This window comes from Rhea pennata, chromosome 7 (assembly GCF_028389875.1).
Source record: "Rhea pennata isolate bPtePen1 chromosome 7, bPtePen1.pri, whole genome shotgun sequence".
Classification (NCBI taxonomy): domain Eukaryota; kingdom Metazoa; phylum Chordata; class Aves; order Rheiformes; family Rheidae; genus Rhea; species Rhea pennata.
The window spans coordinates 21,448,766-21,468,379 of NC_084669.1; the positions used below are offsets into that span (position 1 = coordinate 21,448,766).

Below are 19,614 nucleotides of genomic sequence, written 5' to 3' on the forward strand. Positions count from 1 at the left end.
CGACCAGCCTGTTCAGAGACAGAAGCTAAATAGAACATCTGTTTCCAAATTTTCCCTAGTCTAAAGATACTCGGGTCAGAAGTTCTAGGTTTGTGGTGTCATCACTTGTTTTGGAAAAAAGCATCCCTGATTCTTCACATCACCAGACCCTGGCAATAGTGGTGTCTGTGCTCAGCTAACTATTCTAACTACGGAGAAACAACAGACATTGTCTTAGTACCGCAGGAGCCAGAGTGGAAGCACTGGGCTGTTTGCTAGAAGTGCATGTCAGACTGAGGCTGGGTGTTCTTGGACAACTGAGACCCTGGTAAATTTGACCTGGGCAAGTGGGGGTAGATCCCATTTTGCGCGGAGCTGGCACTCAGGCTGTTTCTTCGTAAACACTCCATTCCCCAGCCTTCTGGTTCTCCTTTTCCTAGTTGATCTGGGCTCTGGAGGGCCAGTTCTTCCTGACTGGGTTCTTCCTCCTATTAACCAGGAGAAAAGAAGTGGTTCATGTTGTTAGCAACTTACCAAGAAGTCTAGCAATATTCCAAACAGTGAGACAAGGTTGTACACAATCCTTAAATATCTCCCCATGTTCTTCCAGAAACTAGTACAAGTCTGTCTATTAAAGATCAAATATACTGTTTGCTACAATACTTTGATGAATATACATTCAAGCATTAGACAGATGAGAAAAGAGTCATCCCTTTTCACCCTCCATAAGAACATTCCCAGAAATTCTGGGGCAAAGCAGATCTGTAAGAAAATACTTAAAGAAGCTTGCAGGCATGTTCACACCAGAAGTAGGACCTCCTAAACACACTTTTTCAGATGGAAAGTGGTCACAAGAGTGTTCTGCCCAAAAGATAATCTTCTTTCTGGCTCAGTGTGTACTGTTGGGCTATTCTTGTTATGTGAGCCAGGAAAACACAAGGGAATGATATGGCTCTCACATGACTTAGGCTTTAAAATTGAATGCTCAAATGTGCTCATTCCTGGGATATAGGCAGCCTTTGGAAAAAGTCACAGCTTTGCAATGAGAGGTTGTGGGTGTACACTGATAGTCTTCCAGTCTATATGTGATAAATATTCCGTAGAAAAGATGTCAAGATTACAGTCCACAGAATTATCAGTAGCTGTCCTTGCTGGAAAGAACAGTATAATCTTTTCTGGTGGCTAAGGATAAGTAAGTGCAATACAAATGAAGATAATTGAATTGCATCCATTTGCCACAGGAACGAGCTTAGTGTCAAAGGAACTGGAAGGTGTATTTAAGGGTACTGTGGTTAACTGAGGGATGTGAAGCAAAATGTTTGGTGCTACTGTCCTTAAACAGAAGAGACTTGATCATGCAAAATGCTGATCATGCCCAACTCTTTCTGTTTTATGTGAGTGGAGATTTGAAAAGTATAGCTGATACTAGATCCATTCACAGAGCAGGGTTGGTCACCTACCCTGGAGCTGGTCCAGGTGCCTGGTGGAGGGCTACCAACCTTACTAATGTTATCCAGTGGCTTGCCCATCAAGTCCTTCCATTTCAGCTTGTTTCTCTCCAGCACTTCTAGCTTGCTCACTACTGCATCGATCTTGGAACCAATGCTGTTGATGGACTGTTCCAGCTGCAGCACACGTTGCAGGAGACTGGGGAAGATAGTGGTTACATTTGCAAACTTTCTCTTGTGATGGACACCAGCATTGCAGCAGCTATTTTGTGGACAATAAGTCAGATGTCACACAGGAGTGAATGCTTCACATCAAACTGATTCATATCCACTGGACATACAACTCTCTGCTACACTGGGTTTTCAGCTATAACTGATGATTTTACTGAGGGTAGATCCCAAACTGTTTGGATCACAGTCCAGCTACAATCTAACCCCATAATATTTAATATTGTACCCACATCTCCTTTGATAGGGCCATGTGTGGATTGCTTAGTGTTTCTCTGCAGTAGAATCAAGAGATCCTGATTCTATGTGATGTATTTATCCATGTTCCTTCCACAGAAGAAACAGCCTTGTATTATTCTCAGACCTAGAAGATAAGGCCAGCTAGGCTATAAACCAAGTATATTTATTCCCACAGGAGCTTCTGTAAAGATACCAAATTCCCCTAGGTCTAGGTGACTCTGCTTGCCTAGAGAGGTTGGACTAGAGGATCTCCAGAGGTCACGTCCAACCTCAACCATTCTGTGATTCTGTGAAATGCTGTCCAGGCCACCTTCTGACCTGAAGCATGACGACATATTACCTACCCATGGCCAGTTGACAGCTGCAGAGATTATTCCAGAGGCATAGAACAAAATTACTCAGCTCCACCTTTTACAGAAACAAGCAAAATACCTTACGAGAACTGTCCCAATTCTTCTCTGACCTGCTCATTTACAAGTGTACAATGTAAAAAGGGACAAACTCCCACTGCAACAGCTCAGCACCACTGTAAACAGTTATATCAGGGAGGGAAGCACCAGAGAATTAGACCCTTCATTTGCGGAGAGACTAAACTACTGCCAGCACCAACATACACTTGCAACTCTTCTTTGGAGACCCAGCTGGCCTTATTGGCATGGTTAGTCTTTGCTTCCATGTAGGCCAGATTCTCATCCAAGTTGTTGCCACCATAGGATTTCCCCAAGTTTTCAATCTCCGTATTCAAAGCAACCTAGAAGACAGATATATAAACAACTCCTGCAAAGCTGGATAGTAATGTTGTGTCAACTTCACTATGAATAACACCTAGCTTCATAAACTGTCACACACTCAACTACTCTCCAAGTAGAGATGGAACAGTGTTGCCTGCTTAGTTTTCATCCCCAACCCAAAAGAATCCAAAGGCCATTGTAGAGTGACCTGTACAAAACATAGGGTTTCTTCCCTTGCCCTTCCTTTACCCTTTTCTCCTCTAAGTCATGCTTCATCTGCTGCTGCTCCTCTTCATCAAGGATCTGGTTGCCATCTTTGTCAAATCTGGAAAAGGCTGCTGTGATCTCATGGTCTGCATGGCCTAGTCTGCAAAAGAAGAGAAAGGGAAAGCCCAAGGTGCCAAATTACATAGGTAGGCTTTAACAGCTCTGCTTTTGAAAGTGATGCATTGTTGACATATGCCGGTGACAAACCTAACCATTTCAGATGGAAAGAAGGCAGCAACACAACTTCATTTAGAACAGGAGATTATATTTGTCAGGAAAGGAGGCCTTTGAAAGGTGATAACAACCATTTTTATGTCTTATGTGATCCAGATATGAACTAACTGCTGTCCAGACCTTGAAGACCACAGTGTTTAAATTGCCTATATGACTGAGAGAAAAGGGTAAGTGAGCATCCCTCAAGCTGACTGACTTACTTCTTCAAGCTGTTCTTGAAGTCCTCAAAGTCCAGTTCTTTTGTTCCATTCTGCAGTGCTTTCTGCACATCAGAAATCCTCTCCTTCTTCAGCTTCAACCTCATCAATGTCCGGTTGTAACTCTTAAAAGTACAAATGGACATTGAATCATGGAGACAGAATAGTGAGAAATAAGGCAGAACTAGCGGTGGAATACAGATGAGCAGATGCTGAGTAATGCAGGGAGATTTCAAGTTTTTCAGGAGCAAAATGCTGCACTGCTAACTGGGCCCCATCTCTAAACTAGAGCCACCTCTTCAAAGTGATACCAACATGGTACCCAGTGTCTGCATAAGAAAAGTTACCTTCTGCTTTTCTTCTCCTTACTTTTTCTTTTTTTGAGCTGCCAGCAAGCAGCTGTCCAAGATAATGTCTCAAATATCATTCATTTCCAGGATACTCGTCTACAGCACAGACACTTATGAACTTCCGAGACCTTTCCAGGAGTTTTACCGAAGAGAAATCTGGATGTAACCTGCCAAATTTTCACCACTGTAAAGTGCTCAGCTCAGCAAAGTAGAGCGTGCCACTTCATCTGCTATTGATCAGCATGCACTGTGTCAAGGACACTGAAGAAGCTTTGTTTAGTGATTGTCATGGGGAGGAAAGTATCTATGAAACGCTCCTGGCTGCTCATGCTCAAGTGAGGAGCTTTTCCCAACCCCTGGTTTCTGATCTCCTCATTGCCAAAGGGTCTGGGAGTTTGATCTACCCTAGAAGGGAACCACTGAGACCTCTGATGCTTCACATGGGTCAGAGAGTGCAGGAAAACATTTCAGGATTTAGACAGAGAGCAGTAAACTTTCCATATTCATCACCTGCTTCAAGATGTCTGAGAGCTGCAGCTCATCTTTCTGGCTTGAAAGCTCCTCTTTGACTTCTGAGTAGGTGTCATTGATGATGGCCAGAAACATATTCTAGAGAAAGGGGGGGAAAAAAGATGGAGTAACCTGAAACAGTTTGTCTGTCCCAGCAGCTGAGGCAGCAAGAGACAGGCATAGCTGTGCAGGGCTCAGTTGTGAGCAGGAGCTGTTCCCATGTAGGGTACTCAAGGGGCAAAAGAAACGCTGTTCCTAGTTCAAACACCATCTCTGCTAGCCTATCCTGCATGACATTAAGGTATATTTGGATCTCTGGTGATAAATACTTAACTTAGGCATTGTGAACATCCCTGTCCATTGCCTAGGAAGCCAAGGACTGTCCCTTGTGCTTTCCTCCCTGCTTATTGGAGAGCAGCTCGTCTGAGCATCCTGAATTCAGCCACCACATTAGTGGTATTCCCCATCATTTTTAGGCTCCACCATGAATATGAACATGATCTTTAGTCTCTCTAAGCATCTAATCTCCAGTTGAAGTCATGCTCTTTTTCTACTTTGGTCTATTTGTACTGTGCAGCTATTGCAGCAGAGACTTTCTCTCTAAGCATTTATATTGCACCTAACATGGGGGGAAGGATTGCCATGAGAGGTCTCTCAAGCACTGTTGTCAATACAGAGGCATGGAGGCCTTTCTTGCTTACCAGGAGCACAAAGAAAACGAAGAACACATAAGTGACGAAATAAATAGGCCCAAGGACCCTGTTGGCGTTGTCAATGGAATTGTAGTCAAAGTCACCGAGAATGATCCGAAACTGGGTGAAGCTGGAGGAGAGGAGGAGCACAAGATTACACAAAAGTATAGACATTTATCCTACCTCCTAAGACAGTCCTGCAGTGAGCCCTGAACCTGCCTGCAGCCTGAAAGGCCACAGATATAAGCCAGAGCTGGGTCTAAGTCACTCAGTCCGACTAGTGAGGTAAATGTATCTCTAGTGCTTCAGGGGTGAATGGAGCTGATCTGGTGAGAGCAAGAGCCGGCTGGAAAATAAAACATGGTTTCCACACAAGTTTTTGGCTGTCTAAAGTGTGTTTGCTCCAAACAGAAGTTAAAGAATAAATTCTGAATTTTCCCTTATAACGGCATTTGACTCAGAACCATAGAAGCCTTCTGCAGCAACAGAGACCTTGAGACTGTGGTGAGAATGTTACTACAGGCCAGTGCTCTTCAACTTTTTGTAATTCAAAACCCCTAAAATGAAGTCTAATGAAGAGAAGTTTCCTTTTTTCAGTCACCTTCCATAAACCCCTTAAATGCAGGCCCTGGATGCCAGAGATCTGTGGAGCATAGGCTGAAAACCACTGCTGTAGCATATGTTTCCCTTAACATCACACATTGCTGAAGTGGGTGTGTGGACCAAAGGATTGTCACAGATGGGCTTGGGTTATTCTCTGAAGCATTTTTATCCTCCAACTCCTTTCCTTTTTTTCTTTTGGGAAGTCATAATGTGAAGTCTCTAAAAATTATCCCGGAAGGCCAAGTTTAACTGTCCTTATTTATTACACAAGTGGAATTTGCAACCAGTCATAGAAAAAGCAGTTGTCCCAAAGGAACTATTTCCTGACTGACTAACTTCAGTGGCAAAGTTGGTATAAGCCCGTTTCCTGCCACCCCTTTCTGCAGGTACCCATCCATATATTCTCTCTTTCCACTGTTCACCCCTCATCTCAGGTATCTGGATGCATTATTTGTGGTGCTGCTTTGGAAATGGATCAGTGAAATGACTCAGGAAAAAGAAATCCTCAAGAAAGCCAAAGAAAATAAAACAAAAACTTACAGTAGAGCCCTGTGCAGGGAAAGACCTTGTCCTGTCTGAAAAATGCAAAGATTCATTGCATTTGTAATATTTAGGAAACTGGGAATGTTTTCTAGCTCTAAGAAAGAGAAATATATCTTTACTTTCTCTTCTTAGGTTTAAAATGTCTCACTCCAGTATGTCAGTAAGGAATTCTTTCCCCCCACTTTGAAAATTTCCACTTAATCTTAGACTATTATACAATAGACTTTAGAAAACATGCTGAATTTGTGTTAAAGTTAACATATAATATGACTACAACTTTCAGAATGAACTGTAGTGTTGAAGTAAATTGCTACCTTATCAAAATCATAGGTTTAAGCATTAACATAAGCCAGAGTCTAACTTTCTCATTTCAGTGCAAAGCTATCTTGCTAGTACGATAAATGCATTACTTTAGCTCTTTCCTGTCAAAGTTCAGTAGCAATGATCATTATTCTTTCCTTCTGTTTTGATTAAAATGCATTATCTGAAGGAAAGCTATTCCACTGAAAAATTGTCATGCAGCCCTTGCCCAGCCACAGAAATGATGTGAGCTGCAGGTGTATTTGGAAATCAAAGAACTTCAAAGCTCTGGAGCTCTGAGGCTCTTTGCTTTTTTAAAAGCACCTTGAGCATTATACTTCGAGTTACTTAATTCTTGCCACTGGAATCACAGAGAAATGTAACCTAATTACAGTCTGCAGCTGTCTGCCAGTGCATAGAAAAACAAAGTACCCAAGTGTCAGCAATGGTCAGGCAGTATCATTCTACCACCTCTACAGACCTACAGTGGGTGAGAAGGTGTGAGAATGACCTGGAGAAGCTAAACTATCAGCTGAGCTGTGATGCTCTTCTGCAAAATGACTGTAAACTGCTCTGCATGCTGAGTGCCCCCAGTGAGCCTAGCAACTCTGCGTCAAGTGAAAGCTGTCTAGAGTTTAGCAAAATGAAAAGACTGGCTAAACACTTGCTCTGAAAAAGCTGGATTTTTCATTGAACCATGGGGCTGCAAGAAGCCTCAAAGTCTAGGTAGGATCATCTGTTCATATCCCTGATAATAAACACCAGCCAACCAAAGTTCTGTGTATAATCCATGTTTTTTTCCCGTCACTGCATTTTTTTTTCCTTGAGGATGTTACAGCAGTGGGATGGACAGCAGCATTTTAGCCACTATGGCTTTATTACATGAGATGCAACAAATCGCTAATTGACATTCAGATATGCAGTTGGGGAGAGGTTGGAAAGCAGTTAAAACTATGTTTCTGACAGCTGAAAACAACAAAAATATGATTATGACTTACACACTTACATGCATTTAACAAAGGTACTGAAGTTTTCCACTTGAGTCCCAAAAAGAAGGTAACCCAGCTGGGCATAGGCAAAGAAGACAATGAAAAACATAATGGCAAAGCCCAGGATGTCCTTAGCACAGCGTGCCAGTGTGGAGGACAGTTGGGTCATTGTTTTGTTAAAGCTAATATACTTGAATATCTGCAAGAAGAACGAACAGGAACAAAGTTAGGCCAGTCCATCACAGGGTCATTATAGTACCAAGGCACTGAGGATACAACTGGGCTGGAGAACAGTGGCCTAGAGTTCAAGATTTTTGTCCCGGGTGCATCACTACCTTCCTATGGAACTATAAGCAGGTTTATTTGTTTCCTGTGTCCCAGAAAAATGTAAACAGGGACTGCTGTAAGGATTCATGAATTGAGAATAATGAGAAGCCCTGGGTGTGGAATGGTTTTCCACTATGTGATGAAGTTTTGGTTGAAACACAGAGCCCATACCAAGAGATAAACCAATTCCAGCTGTTGGGTGGCCATAAAGAAAGAAAACCATGGTTTGTTTGATTGTCCATTCTGTACTATTTTAGTAATTTGGAGGACAAAGTTATATTGTACTCACTGTCTTCAAACAACCCTTTACACCACAACTTCTGAGCTCATCTCCTTGTCGCATATCTCCAAAGAAATGACCTCAGAGTGCAGGATGAAAATTTGTCTGGATTTCTTGTAAACAGAATGTACTACTGAGGAATTATTCTCTGTTCTATAGCTTTTACTCCCGTTCACTCAGGGGGATGGAATAGACAAATGCCAAACTATCTGGAGGAAGAGATCTGAAACTGTACCCCTTGCCCCTCTCAGACCCCTATAATACCTTGATCCAGGCAAAGAATAAGTTGACTGCATTCATATTGTTGTACTGGGTCTGCCAGAATGCCAGGAACTCAAAGTCTGCATAGATGTCAGGGTGTTTCAGCAGCTCTCCCATCAGTCTGTTCACTTCAATGGTGCGAAAGATGTGAAACCCAATAGCAACGACGGAGAGCTGCAAAGAGGAAGTGTGTGCAGTGACTGCTGTGCCTATGGTTTCCATATGAATTCAAGTGTCATAGAGCACCTTGGTATTGCTACCAAACTGCAGCCAACTATGGAGCTGGAAAAAAGGTCTTAATGCAATGGATGATGCCCTGACCAAACTCACAGTCCCTCAGGTATCCCTAAAGAAAGGATTTTCTCCTCCTAATAGGCAATGGAAGAGTATGTATTCACCTTGTTCTGCTGGTTCATTTTGCTGTTGGAGCAAAACACAGGTCTGCTCTTGTCCTATCAGGCCAGCTTCCCTGTTCCTTTGTTTGTTTTGGCCCTTACACCTCCTTGCCATTGTTCCCCCAGAACAAGTGCACAGGGATCCTCACCAGAATGACGACCACATCCAGGATGTTCCAGATACTCCTAAATACTGAAGCTTGTGGATCCGCAGTTCCAAGATCTCCTCTACCACATAGTAGAAGATGAAGACACAGAAGACAACTTCACAGGCAACAATGAAGAAGTCCCATGTGCTGACATATCGTATAAGCTTGACTGTCCGAATTTGCCAGGAGGGAATGGCACCACCAGTGGCTGGAAACTCAACCACTAACCTTGAAGGAGACAAAACAAAACAAAACAAAACAAAACTATAGTTACAAATGGGATGATGGAGGCTCTTAAATAATTTTGAGAGGCATCAGACTTCAGCATGAGCTATCTACCATACCCTTAGTGGAAGAGATTTGCATGTGTTTATGCAATCTTATCTCTGATGCTTCACTGCTCATAATAGGACAGGAAGAAAGGTCAAGAGAAGAGTGATTATTTTGCCAAGAAGACCGAGTCTTCTTACTAATACATACAAGAGCTACTGATGCCTCTCAGGCCTACCAGTTATGGACCAGATCACAATATTTTTGCATTATAAGAAACTGTGGCACTGAGGAAGAAGAGAGAGGAAGAAGGGTTTCCAGTGAGACTCAGCCTACCTCAGAACACAGAACAGATTGATATTTGCATTATACACTGAGAAATCAATGAAGACAACTCGTGTCCCCCGATCCAGCCACAACTTCTCTTTCAAGACCTTCAGGGCTTCAGCACTCTCTTCTCTGGTCAACTTGAGGTCTAGGTAGTATCCTCCCCCGCTATAGCTTGTTAATCGTCCCCAGTGAGATGAGCCACCCAGCTCCTCTTCAGAATGGTACCTCCACCTGCAGGAGACAAGCCATAGGCAAAGGTATCACAGTCCACAGGGTTGGATATAACCTAGCATCCAAGAGAAAAAATGCAACTACATCCTCATGGGACACAGGAATTTAATGCAAGAGTTGGCACCTAACTCTCTACTTTGGATCTGAACCTACATCAGTTCTTTGTTGTTAATAGACTTATGATCTACTGCTTCTCAGCAGTGACACAACATGGCTTCCTGTGTAATAGAGGGATGATCCTGTGGGTTCGTAGGCTGTTCCATCGTCTTGTTTCCCGGAGGTTACTCCCAGGATCTGCTACATTGCTTTCTACGTACTTGCATTTATTTTTCCTTACAAGCAACAGCTTTTCTTTCACAGACCAAGATATACGCACCAATCAAAGAGTTAATAAGCTGTAGCTGTGTCCTACTAGTATAGAGAAAATCCACATCAGTCACTTGAATCATTACTAAAAAAGATCCAAATGTGAGACAAAAAAAAATAGCATTGGTTTACAGGTTGCATTCCATTTCAGTGAAGAAATTAGGAGAGGTGGGTCTCAAGAAAATGATTCAGACATCTCTGGGAATGGCTTTCCAAGATGAAAGAGATGCACTTCCATCTCTCTGGCTCCTAAATTCCATGAGGGAAGCAAATAGTGTCATCCATTTGTTAGATCTGATCACAAAGGTTTCTATCCATCCTCATTCTCTTCAAAAACAAACAAAAAAACCCCACAACCCTCCACATCGCATTCCCAGGCTCTCCGTACCTAATTCTCCTCCTGATTTCTTGGTGCTCCCCCAGCATGTGTCACTCTGCCCTCATTCTGTTCTACTTTTCCTCAGAGAGGCATTTGCCCTTACTGATAGACACAAAAGACTCCCTGTCTCTGGCTGAAAAGAGTTTCACCCTTATGCAAGAAACCTATCCCCCAAAATCCTGAGCTCAGTGGATGTCATTTTAGCTAGAATAGACCAATTAGGGGCAATTAAACACACACACACACTCAGAGAGAGAGAGAGAGAGAGAGAGACTTGCTAACCCTGAGCAGCAGAAGCAGATATACTTACGCTGTTCCATTGATGAGTCCAAAGGAGACCCTTTCCTCCTTTTCTTCTGAGTATACATCATAGCAGCCTGAGATTTCCTCTTTGAAGTCATCGTGAACCACACAGGAATTGTTCTTCACCTTTAGCTGTCGCATGCGTGGGACACCCAGCAGCAGATTTTCATAATAGATGTATGACTGGGTGCTGTGTGCTGCTAGGGACTCGTTGTTGTACCACTTGGTCCAGTAGAGATTTTTCAGGAGGGGGCCTTGTGCATACTGCAAGAAAAGGAGAGGAGAGCATCCCCTTCATACATAGCCCACACCTCAGAAAACTTTTCTTGGCCTAGCCTTGAGATAATGAGACCTCTCTCTGCTTCATAAGCTGGGAAGTGGTAGAGCTCATGTTGGCTATGTGCTAAGGAAGGGAAAGACCAGGGCTGGATGGAGCCACAGGGTGGAAGAGGGATGATTGGCAGAAGTGTCATTACTGGCTTCTCACAGGCCTATAAATATACTCACTTGTACCTTGTGCTTATAAAGAAATGAGGAGCCTACGAGGATGATCAGAGGGCTGGAGCACCTGCCCTATGAGGAACGGCTGTGAGAGCTGGGCCTCTTCAGCCTGGGGAAGAGAAGACTGAGGGGGGATCTTATCAATGTGTACAAGTACCTGAAGGGAGAGTGTCAAGGGGACGGGGACAAACTCTTTTCAGTAGTCCCATGCGACAGGACAAGAGGAAATGGGAGAAAACTGAACCACAGGAAGTTCTGCCTGAACGTGAGGGGGAATTTCTTCACTGTGAGAGTAACGTAGCACTGGCATAGGTTGCCCAGAGATGTTGTGGAGTCTCCTTCTCTGGAGATATTCAAGGCCCATCTGGACAGGATCCTGTCTAGCATTCTCTAGGTGACCCTGCTTGAGCAGGGGGTTGGACTAGATGATCTCCAGAGGTCCCTTCCAACCTTACTGATTCTATCATTCTTTGTCCCTTCCTCTTCAGTGAACACAAATTTGAGGAGTTGCCCTGGCATGAGCTGGGAATTACAAAACAGAAAAGAGATTTCCAGTGCCCTGGAAATAGGGAGGGAAAACAACAGTGCCATAGTTCATTGCACTTTTCTAGTATTTCAGAAAAAGACAAAGAAAATTGACAAGCAATTTCTGGCTTATTGGTTGACAAAACCTTCACTGTGGCCCATCTTATTCCTTCTTCAGTTTTTAGATGGAAATGTGACTGACCCCAGATCTCTTTTCTCCTCTTTATTCTCTTCTAATAAAAGTTAGTGCAAATCTTCATTGAGCTTTTTCATAAAGAATCTGTAGATCAGGCTGGTCAGGCCTGAATTACGGAAAGGTTAAGTATACAGTTCCACAGATGCCCATGAAAATTGAGATACGCTCATTGCTAAGATACCAGACCATACAATTCAAAGCCATTTCTGTCACAAGGAAACCTGGAGTAATTCACTTGACCTCTCTGGGCCTGAACTCCCTGTCTGTGCAATGAGCATCATATCACAGCAATTTCTTTTTCCTGTTACATTCTGTTTAGCTGGTAGGTTTCTGGAGAACAGACTCTTCTGGGCACTCACAACACTTAGCCTAGCCAGTATTCGGGCCATAGTGCTCAAAGGGTTATGATTATTTCACATCATCAGCGGCTATTTTGCATGCAGCTGATACTGTAACTTGTGCTAACAGCTGAAAAGAGTCTGTGGTAGCAGACTGCCTTGATGAAAGCACTAGGTACCACTTTCAGAGGGAACAGAATATCCCAACCTAGACAAAATCAGTCAGGCACAGAGAGGCACAGTGTGAAGTCCCAGCACCAACAGATTTCCAGTGCTCCTTGTGCCCGGCCAGATTTGTACTTACCACCCAAAAGTCAGCCATGCTACCAATGGACTGGAAGGAGACGCTGCTATCCGAAGAGGTCTGCAAGAAGAGCTCGGACATCACTTTGGTGTAGTAATAGGCATTGGAGCTTGTCATTCCATATGTCACTACGAGAGAGGAAACAAGAGGAGGGTCCTCCCTTGCATCTGAATAGCGGAACCTGATTTGCGTTCACTGTCTGCATAGCTTGTACTATCATAGGTAAGCTGAGCAAGAGAAGAGTTTGATGCTCAGCAAAAGCTCTTTGGCTTCTCCCAGCAAGACATGATCAGGAGAGGAGACTGGGGAAAAGAAATGTTTGTATGGATTGACCAAACCATGCGACTCAGAGCTCAAACCCCCCTCGAGGCAGCACTGGTGAGAGGAATCTCAGCCTCTTCACTCCCTTCTCCCATTAAATCTACCCTTGACTATTCTGGTCTGTTCTGGTATCAGCTTGTTTTGCTTCACCAGAGCAGCAGCTCTCCTGTAGGGATGGTTTTGCCTTCAAAGCCTCAGTTGTCCTGAACTCCTCAGTTTCTACCATGCTCAGTAAGAAGCCGATGGTATGGAACAGGGCAGGGAATCCTCTCCCCTTTTCCTAGTCTCTTGGTCTTTTATTCCTAATTCATGGGATTATTCACACTGAAGGTCCTATAGTTGGATTTAAATTCTTAAGGGACTTTAGCCTTGTACTCTAGTACTCAGTTGTAAAAGTTCAGAATTTAATCCTGTACATGATCCACAGGAGGGTGGTTTCTACAGATGAAAAAACATTGGGAAATCTTATCACATTACTCTCTGTATACCAAGGGACTTACAACCTTATTTGCTGTGTGCTCCAGGATTTAAACTGTCAGACTGACAGATTATAAGGGTTTAAAGGCCAGAAAAGACCATTAGATAATGTAATTGAAGCTCCCAGATGACACAGAATTCTTTTCCTCAGACAAAGTTTCTCTCGGAAATTTTCTTTTTTCAGAACAGAGTCTATGATCTGTATTTTGAAGGCCCTTAGTCCTGATGAAGCTACAAAAGGATAGAGACTACCTCATTTCCTCAAATCAAAAGCTCCAGGTAAGATTTACCAAGGAACCTCAGACAGGTCATTTAACTCCCCTGAACGTGTTGCTTCAGCTCTCCATTACACCTCCTGGCAGGAAAGCATCCATCACTGTGATCGCTGAGAACATGTCCTACTGTTGAAAGGGCACTATGAAAATAAAGCAGTTAACATTCAGCTGCCCCCTCCCCCCGGATGAGTCAGAGCACAAGTGCGTGTGCATGTGTGTCTGTGCGCGTGTCCTGGTTCTTTTGGAAGAGCGACCGAGGCGCTGTTTCCCTGGGCCAGTGTGATAGTAACTCAGGACAGTATTGTCTGTGTATCTCTCCTGCCATAAGGTCCATGAAATATAAGCCTTTGCACTGTCTCGTGCCACAGGTGTTCTTTTGTGATAAAAAATGAACCTTTCCCAAAAACAAACAGCTGTTGTTCTGCCCCGACAAAGTCCATTAGCGTTGAGTGCAAGGCTGCCTTAAATCCACCCAGGAACAACAATGTGAGCTGCCATCTGCGTTATCACCTCAGCACCCCTCAAGTCTGAGGTGGGGGAATACTTCTGATCCCTGTGTCTGTGATGCCAGGAAGTTTCTAGAGCTGCTCTCCAGGGCTTGAACGCTTGCCATGAAACTGTGAAAAGACCCTGATGGGTCTTTGAAGCTGATGGGTAGAACTGATGGAGTGATTCAGAAAATACTGCTTAAACCCAGCCAGTACCAGATTAGTCTGAAGCTATTTATTGAGTTATTTCATTTGTGAGTGCAGTAGCTATTCTGTATATTAACACCATGCCTGTTTGCTGCAGAGTGCATGTACAATAAATTTAATACCTAAAGTAGAGGGAGAAAGTCCAGTTATAAAACCTCACATTCCTCATCTCACACTATACACAGAAAAACCGCCCACGAGACATGACAGGTACTTACATAGACAGATATCCACCAAGAACATAATATAGACTAGCAGCTCTCGTAGAGTAGTCTTTACATAAAGCTCTCGGTTTTCAGCTGTGTTTTCAGTCAGTGTAGTACCCCACAGACCTATTGGGTGTGAAAAAGAAATAAGAGAGCTTTGAAAACCATTCTCAGAGGCCCTGTGAGGGGTTGAAGCCCTGTTCCCAAAGAGCTCTTGAGCTATTAGATTTTTGACACTTTCAAAACAAAATCCTTCATCTCAAAACCACTTTTTGTTTCAAAACTTCACTAAAAGATGTAAAAACCACGTGAAATACACAAGAAATAACTCCTAAAATGAACCGTTCCATTGTGAAAGATTTGATACTGGCAAAAACTGAAATACATTGTATTTCTTGTTTTGCTAAAAAAACTTTTCAGTTTTCTGCTTCAGTCTAATCTTTTTTTGCCATTTTTTCAGGTTACACTTCTAGAAATTCTATCTTTGTCACACATATTCTTGGAACCACAAAACTGCATCTCAATCATCCACAAACCAACACTTGACCTCCTGATAGGACTTCAACAGCAGAACTGCATCTGATGTTAGCTTTACAACTACACTTCAGTCCTTTCAGTATATGCTGAACTATCTGGCCTCAAATATTTGTCCCTTGCTTGCTCAGATAGTCTTGCAAATTTCTTGTAGGTCATAAGACTTGATCAAAATACCTCAACTCAATATTTTCAGAATTTAGAACCAAATCATCCTCAGGGTGTGTGTCAATGGAGATCCAATGACTTCAATACAGTCATGCCTGTTTACAGCACCTAATGATCTGCTTTCTTCACACAACAAAAGCAAATCGTTAAACATCTCCAGGGATGATCAAAAAGAGAGGAACATTTTCTTTAAAATGAACCTTGCCGTTTTGGTGTTGACGAACCACCTGACACCTTTAATTTTTTGTTTGTTCTTGCTGTAATGACTTTTTACTGTGATTGCAAAAAGTCTCCTGAAGTTTAAAAGCACAAGAATTTTCACTTGAAAGCCTACTGATGGAATGCACATCAATAATACTGACAGTCTTGCTTCTTCCTGCAACTCCCAGACAGCTCAGCTCTGATGTCCACCCCCAGTAGCATGCAACAATCATCCTCTTGCAAGTCAGGATCAAAGCTGATCAAAGGCCACACAATTTAAGTAGTCTTTGGCAGAGGAGGAGGAAGAGCTTTTTACTTTGGAACAAGCAAAAGTGGTATAGTATTGTGTGTACTTCCACTTTTGATAGGTTTTTTGCATTTCAACAGACCAGAGAGCTTTTTCCACCTTTACCTAGCATAATGACCCTCAGCATCCACACTCTTGAACAAACAGACAGTAGTCTGCTCTGACTCTGCCAAGAACAGCAACAGAAATGAGAGGCTGGAGGAGATCTGGGTTAGGTCCTGTGCAGGGGAGAGTGGTATGTGGTCTACAGGACTCTTCACAATAGAGGAAAAGAGCAGGGAACAAAGGAGCAGAGAGACACTAGTGTGAGAGACAAAAGTAAGGCTGAGGAAGTAGAAAGGAAAGGCAAGCTACTCAGAGGAGGAGGGCACAAGTTGGCATTGTAAGTGGACTCATGATGATTTGAACTTGCTTCTCGTTTTTGTGTTCTAAGCAATGAATGACAAGAAAATGAGAGCATACCCCAGTACCACCAAAGGTACACTAGAGATGGGTCAGGACTCTCTCCTTGGGAAACCGTCTGTTCAGGTCACTCTTAAATGACTTCCATCATCTCTAGATCAGAGCATGTTACAATCTTTTAACAGGTTTATTTGTTCTTCCATGAAGTAGGGAGCGTCTAATATCCCCATGCTGGAAACAGAAGCACCAGGTTTCTTTGCTGCAGGAAAAGAGGTGCACTAAGGAACATCAGAATTCTGGGACATCTGAATACTCTTAAATAAAACTTGGTTCAGAAACGTGTCCAAAATTATACCTGGAGGACCATGAGGCTATCCCTGTGCCCTTGTCTGTCAGATTCTATGCACTAGTTGTAAAACTATATTGGATGAGGTTTGATTTCAGCTGTTTTGTTAGGGAACATGCAATGGAAATCTACCAGCCCCTAGGTGAAGCATGTTCCCAACTGTGTCTCCTTTATTGTTGCCCTGCCTTGGATAGCTGGGGATGGAGCTTATTTGGACTAGAAGGACACTCAAGAGTGGAAGGTCTCCAGACTTCCTCATGGCATCCTACATGACAGTCTGGCAAAGCAGAGCAAAAGAAGAATCTAGACAACAGAAAAATCTTTGCCCAGGTTTCATTTGTAATTCTCATCATCCTTCTACACAAGAGAAGAACATCTGCATTATCTTCTGAGGCTGCTCTTAAACAAGACTTGTGAGCCAGGCAAGTGCCAAGCTCAGTCTCAGGTACAGCTGGACATCTTCTTCCAAAGGCAGTGGGTTTCTGGGTGCCTCTCAGAGGTTACAGTGCCACCAAGACACCTAGGAAAGTCTGTCTGTAGGTTGCCTTTGAGGCAGGCAGGAGCCAGAGGACACAGAGTTGCCTGGAGTCAGTTCAGAGAGGTGCAGACCTGGGCAGTGGCACTGGGAGCAGCAACTATTCGCTGGTGAGATGAGAGCTTGTAGTCCAGCTCAGTAGCTGGTGAGGATGAAGGAAGACCTTAACAAGAAAACCAAAGAGCCATGGACAAATAACCCCAAGGAATGATGGCTAGCAAGGAACACAAACTGTCCCTTTCTGTCCTTAGTTCTGTCTTTAGACAAGTGATTTATCCTTTTTGCCTCCATTTTCCATGCAAGTCACTAATGTGGTTAAGTAAGGAAAATAAAACAAAACACAATTATTGTGAAAAATGCAATGAAAAATAATTAGCTTGTAACAGAGATGCAAAGGACACCATTCAAGGAAGAATTTCCCATCCATTATCTGTGAGGCTGCCAGATGCATTTCTTCTCACCTGTACAGCTCTGATCTGCAGCCTTACTGTATTTACTACCCTTGCTGGCAGGACATACTGCTGCAACACCCATGAAAGAAGGGAATGCTGTAGTGTCCTGACAGCTTCTCATTTGTACTCTCCAGTTTCAAACCTGGCAACTCAAAAGGGAATTCTGATATTAAGGTATAAATTCTTTTTTCTTTATTAGGTCTTGCAAAATGCCTAGAGTAAAGGACATCCGAATAAAACAGGTAAATGATACACTCCCTACGAACAATCTGTAGTTACCCTCCAACCCTTGCCAGCATTGCTTCTTGTCCAGGAGAGATCTCTAAAGCTTTAGCTCTAGCTTTTGTATGAATCAGTGGTGTTGGACTGTAACTGCAATGACAGCTAAGAAAGAACTAATCACAGAGAGATTGTGCAATCCTGGACCTAGCTATGCTGCCATGTGTCTCAGAGAGGTTCTTGTGATACCATGAATTAGAGCAGCAGATGAAAATTATTCAGAAGGGAAAAGGCATTGGAAAACAAAAACCCCCACTCCCTAAACCTCTCCTCAACCACAATCATTTCCCTAAGAAAGACAGCTCTTTGCTCTGCCTGTCTTGTTTTTCTAGCATTGAGACTTTATGCCTTCTAAGAGAAACAATTCAACAAGTGCCCTTGTCCAGGGCTGTATCCTTACAGGCAACATACATCAATGCTCCCAGCTTTTAGCCAGTTGCTTCTATACAAGCCTACATGTTGTTTCATTCCCCTTTAGCTTTCAGGTAGTAAGCAAACATCTCCTTCCTTCAGCTGTCTTAAAACAAAGCCTTGTTTGGTACATTCCTGTTTTCCTCTGTATTTCTGCCCTGACAGTTCTAGATCTTCTCCACTGGCTATTTATATCGATTCATAAGTTACAATAACATAGGGGGAGCCAGTACCACTCTATTTGGGAAATTCATACAAAGAGGAAATATTCTCATCATCAAAGTGATGGTTCCAGTGGATACGGGACATCTAAGTTCTGCCTCAGGCTCTGCCAGCGGTTCCGCTGCATGACCTTGAGCACATCCCTAAGTCTGTCTGTACCTCCTCCTCTTCAGGAATGGTAACAGGACAGACTCTGGAGCTGCAGCAAGGCACATGGAATAAGGAGGCTCCCCCCGACCAGTTGAATATGACTTTTGAAGTAATGCTAGTCTATATTGAGCAGGTTCCCAGGTTATAAAGATACAATGGGTGTTCTCCCTTCTGCATTTCCTCTTCCCAAATATCATTGCTGTTCCCAAAGATTAGTAAAGCATTTCTAGTCAGAAGTGAGAGTTTTACCTCTGATGCCTCTGAAGATGTAGGAGCAGCACTTGGGGAAAGGACTTATCTTCCGATCCACAGCTTTGCTCTGCTCCTCCTGGCAGGGTAGCGGATCTCCCATCTCTTCAAAGTTCCCATAGGGATTCTCTAGAATGGACTTGGGGTTGTAGATGGCTCTGATCTTCAAAGAGGTAGTGGGAGTGCCATTATAAACAGGATTATCCCAAGCTTTCTTCCCCACTGCCTCTAGTTCATGCTCCTCTGAGGCTTGAAAGTGGCTCTCAGTTCTGTTGTTTAGGTGAGAAGAGCTCATGGCTATTCACTGGGGACTGAAGTACTTTTTAAACTGAAATTCCTTGGGGCAGCCCGCCTGGGCTGGAGTTTTAAGCTAGCAAAGAGTGAATCAGTCAGGGCGAAACAGCTCGTCTGCCTCAGCAACCTGGGGGAGGGTGCACCACCAGCTTCCCACAGACAGCAGCATCCTGCCTCCGCTTTATACTGGCTCAGCCTGTAACACATATCAGAGGGTGGCACTGCCCATTGTCAGGAGCTGCTGTCAGCCCTATTCTTCTAGGAACACAGATACATCCAGGAGATGCTCTCTGCTTCCCAGCTGAGCTAACAGGTCCGGATGCCGAAGTGAGCAGAGCAGGCTGCCAGGAGATATACTCTGAGTTGAGGCAGAAAGGGGAGAAGAAAGGAAACTGGATTTAATTGGGCCTCTCAGGCTATCTGCAGCCCGGATCAGCTCCAGGTGTGTCTCCAGTCGGGCCGAGGGCACAGTGTGGTCCCGGTGCAAATGCTGTTCGCAAGAGAGGGGTGGATATTGCTGGAGAGGCTTGGGCTGCGCACAGGGCACAGCAGAGCTGGATAGGAACTCATTACCCCTGGATTGAGGAAGGTTTAAATTTTGAGTGAAGCGTCAAACGGCAGAAA

At 43.6% G+C, this 19,614-nt stretch overlaps 1 protein-coding gene across 1 annotated transcript; it reads right to left on the minus strand.

Moving 5' to 3' along the window:
• Positions 1-254: 254 nt before the first annotated feature.
• PKD2L1 (polycystin 2 like 1, transient receptor potential cation channel) lies at positions 255-18,991 on the minus strand. The gene is given in 16 exon segments (XM_062580189.1): positions 255-467; positions 1,479-1,626; positions 2,510-2,646; positions 2,876-2,993; positions 3,328-3,449; positions 4,185-4,283; positions 4,886-5,006; positions 7,329-7,510; positions 8,183-8,353; positions 8,724-8,761; positions 8,764-8,951; positions 9,330-9,554; positions 10,610-10,866; positions 12,467-12,594; positions 14,453-14,566; positions 18,697-18,991. Coding segments are annotated over 16 exon segments (2,556 nt in total).
• Positions 18,992-19,614: the final 623 nt, after the last annotated feature.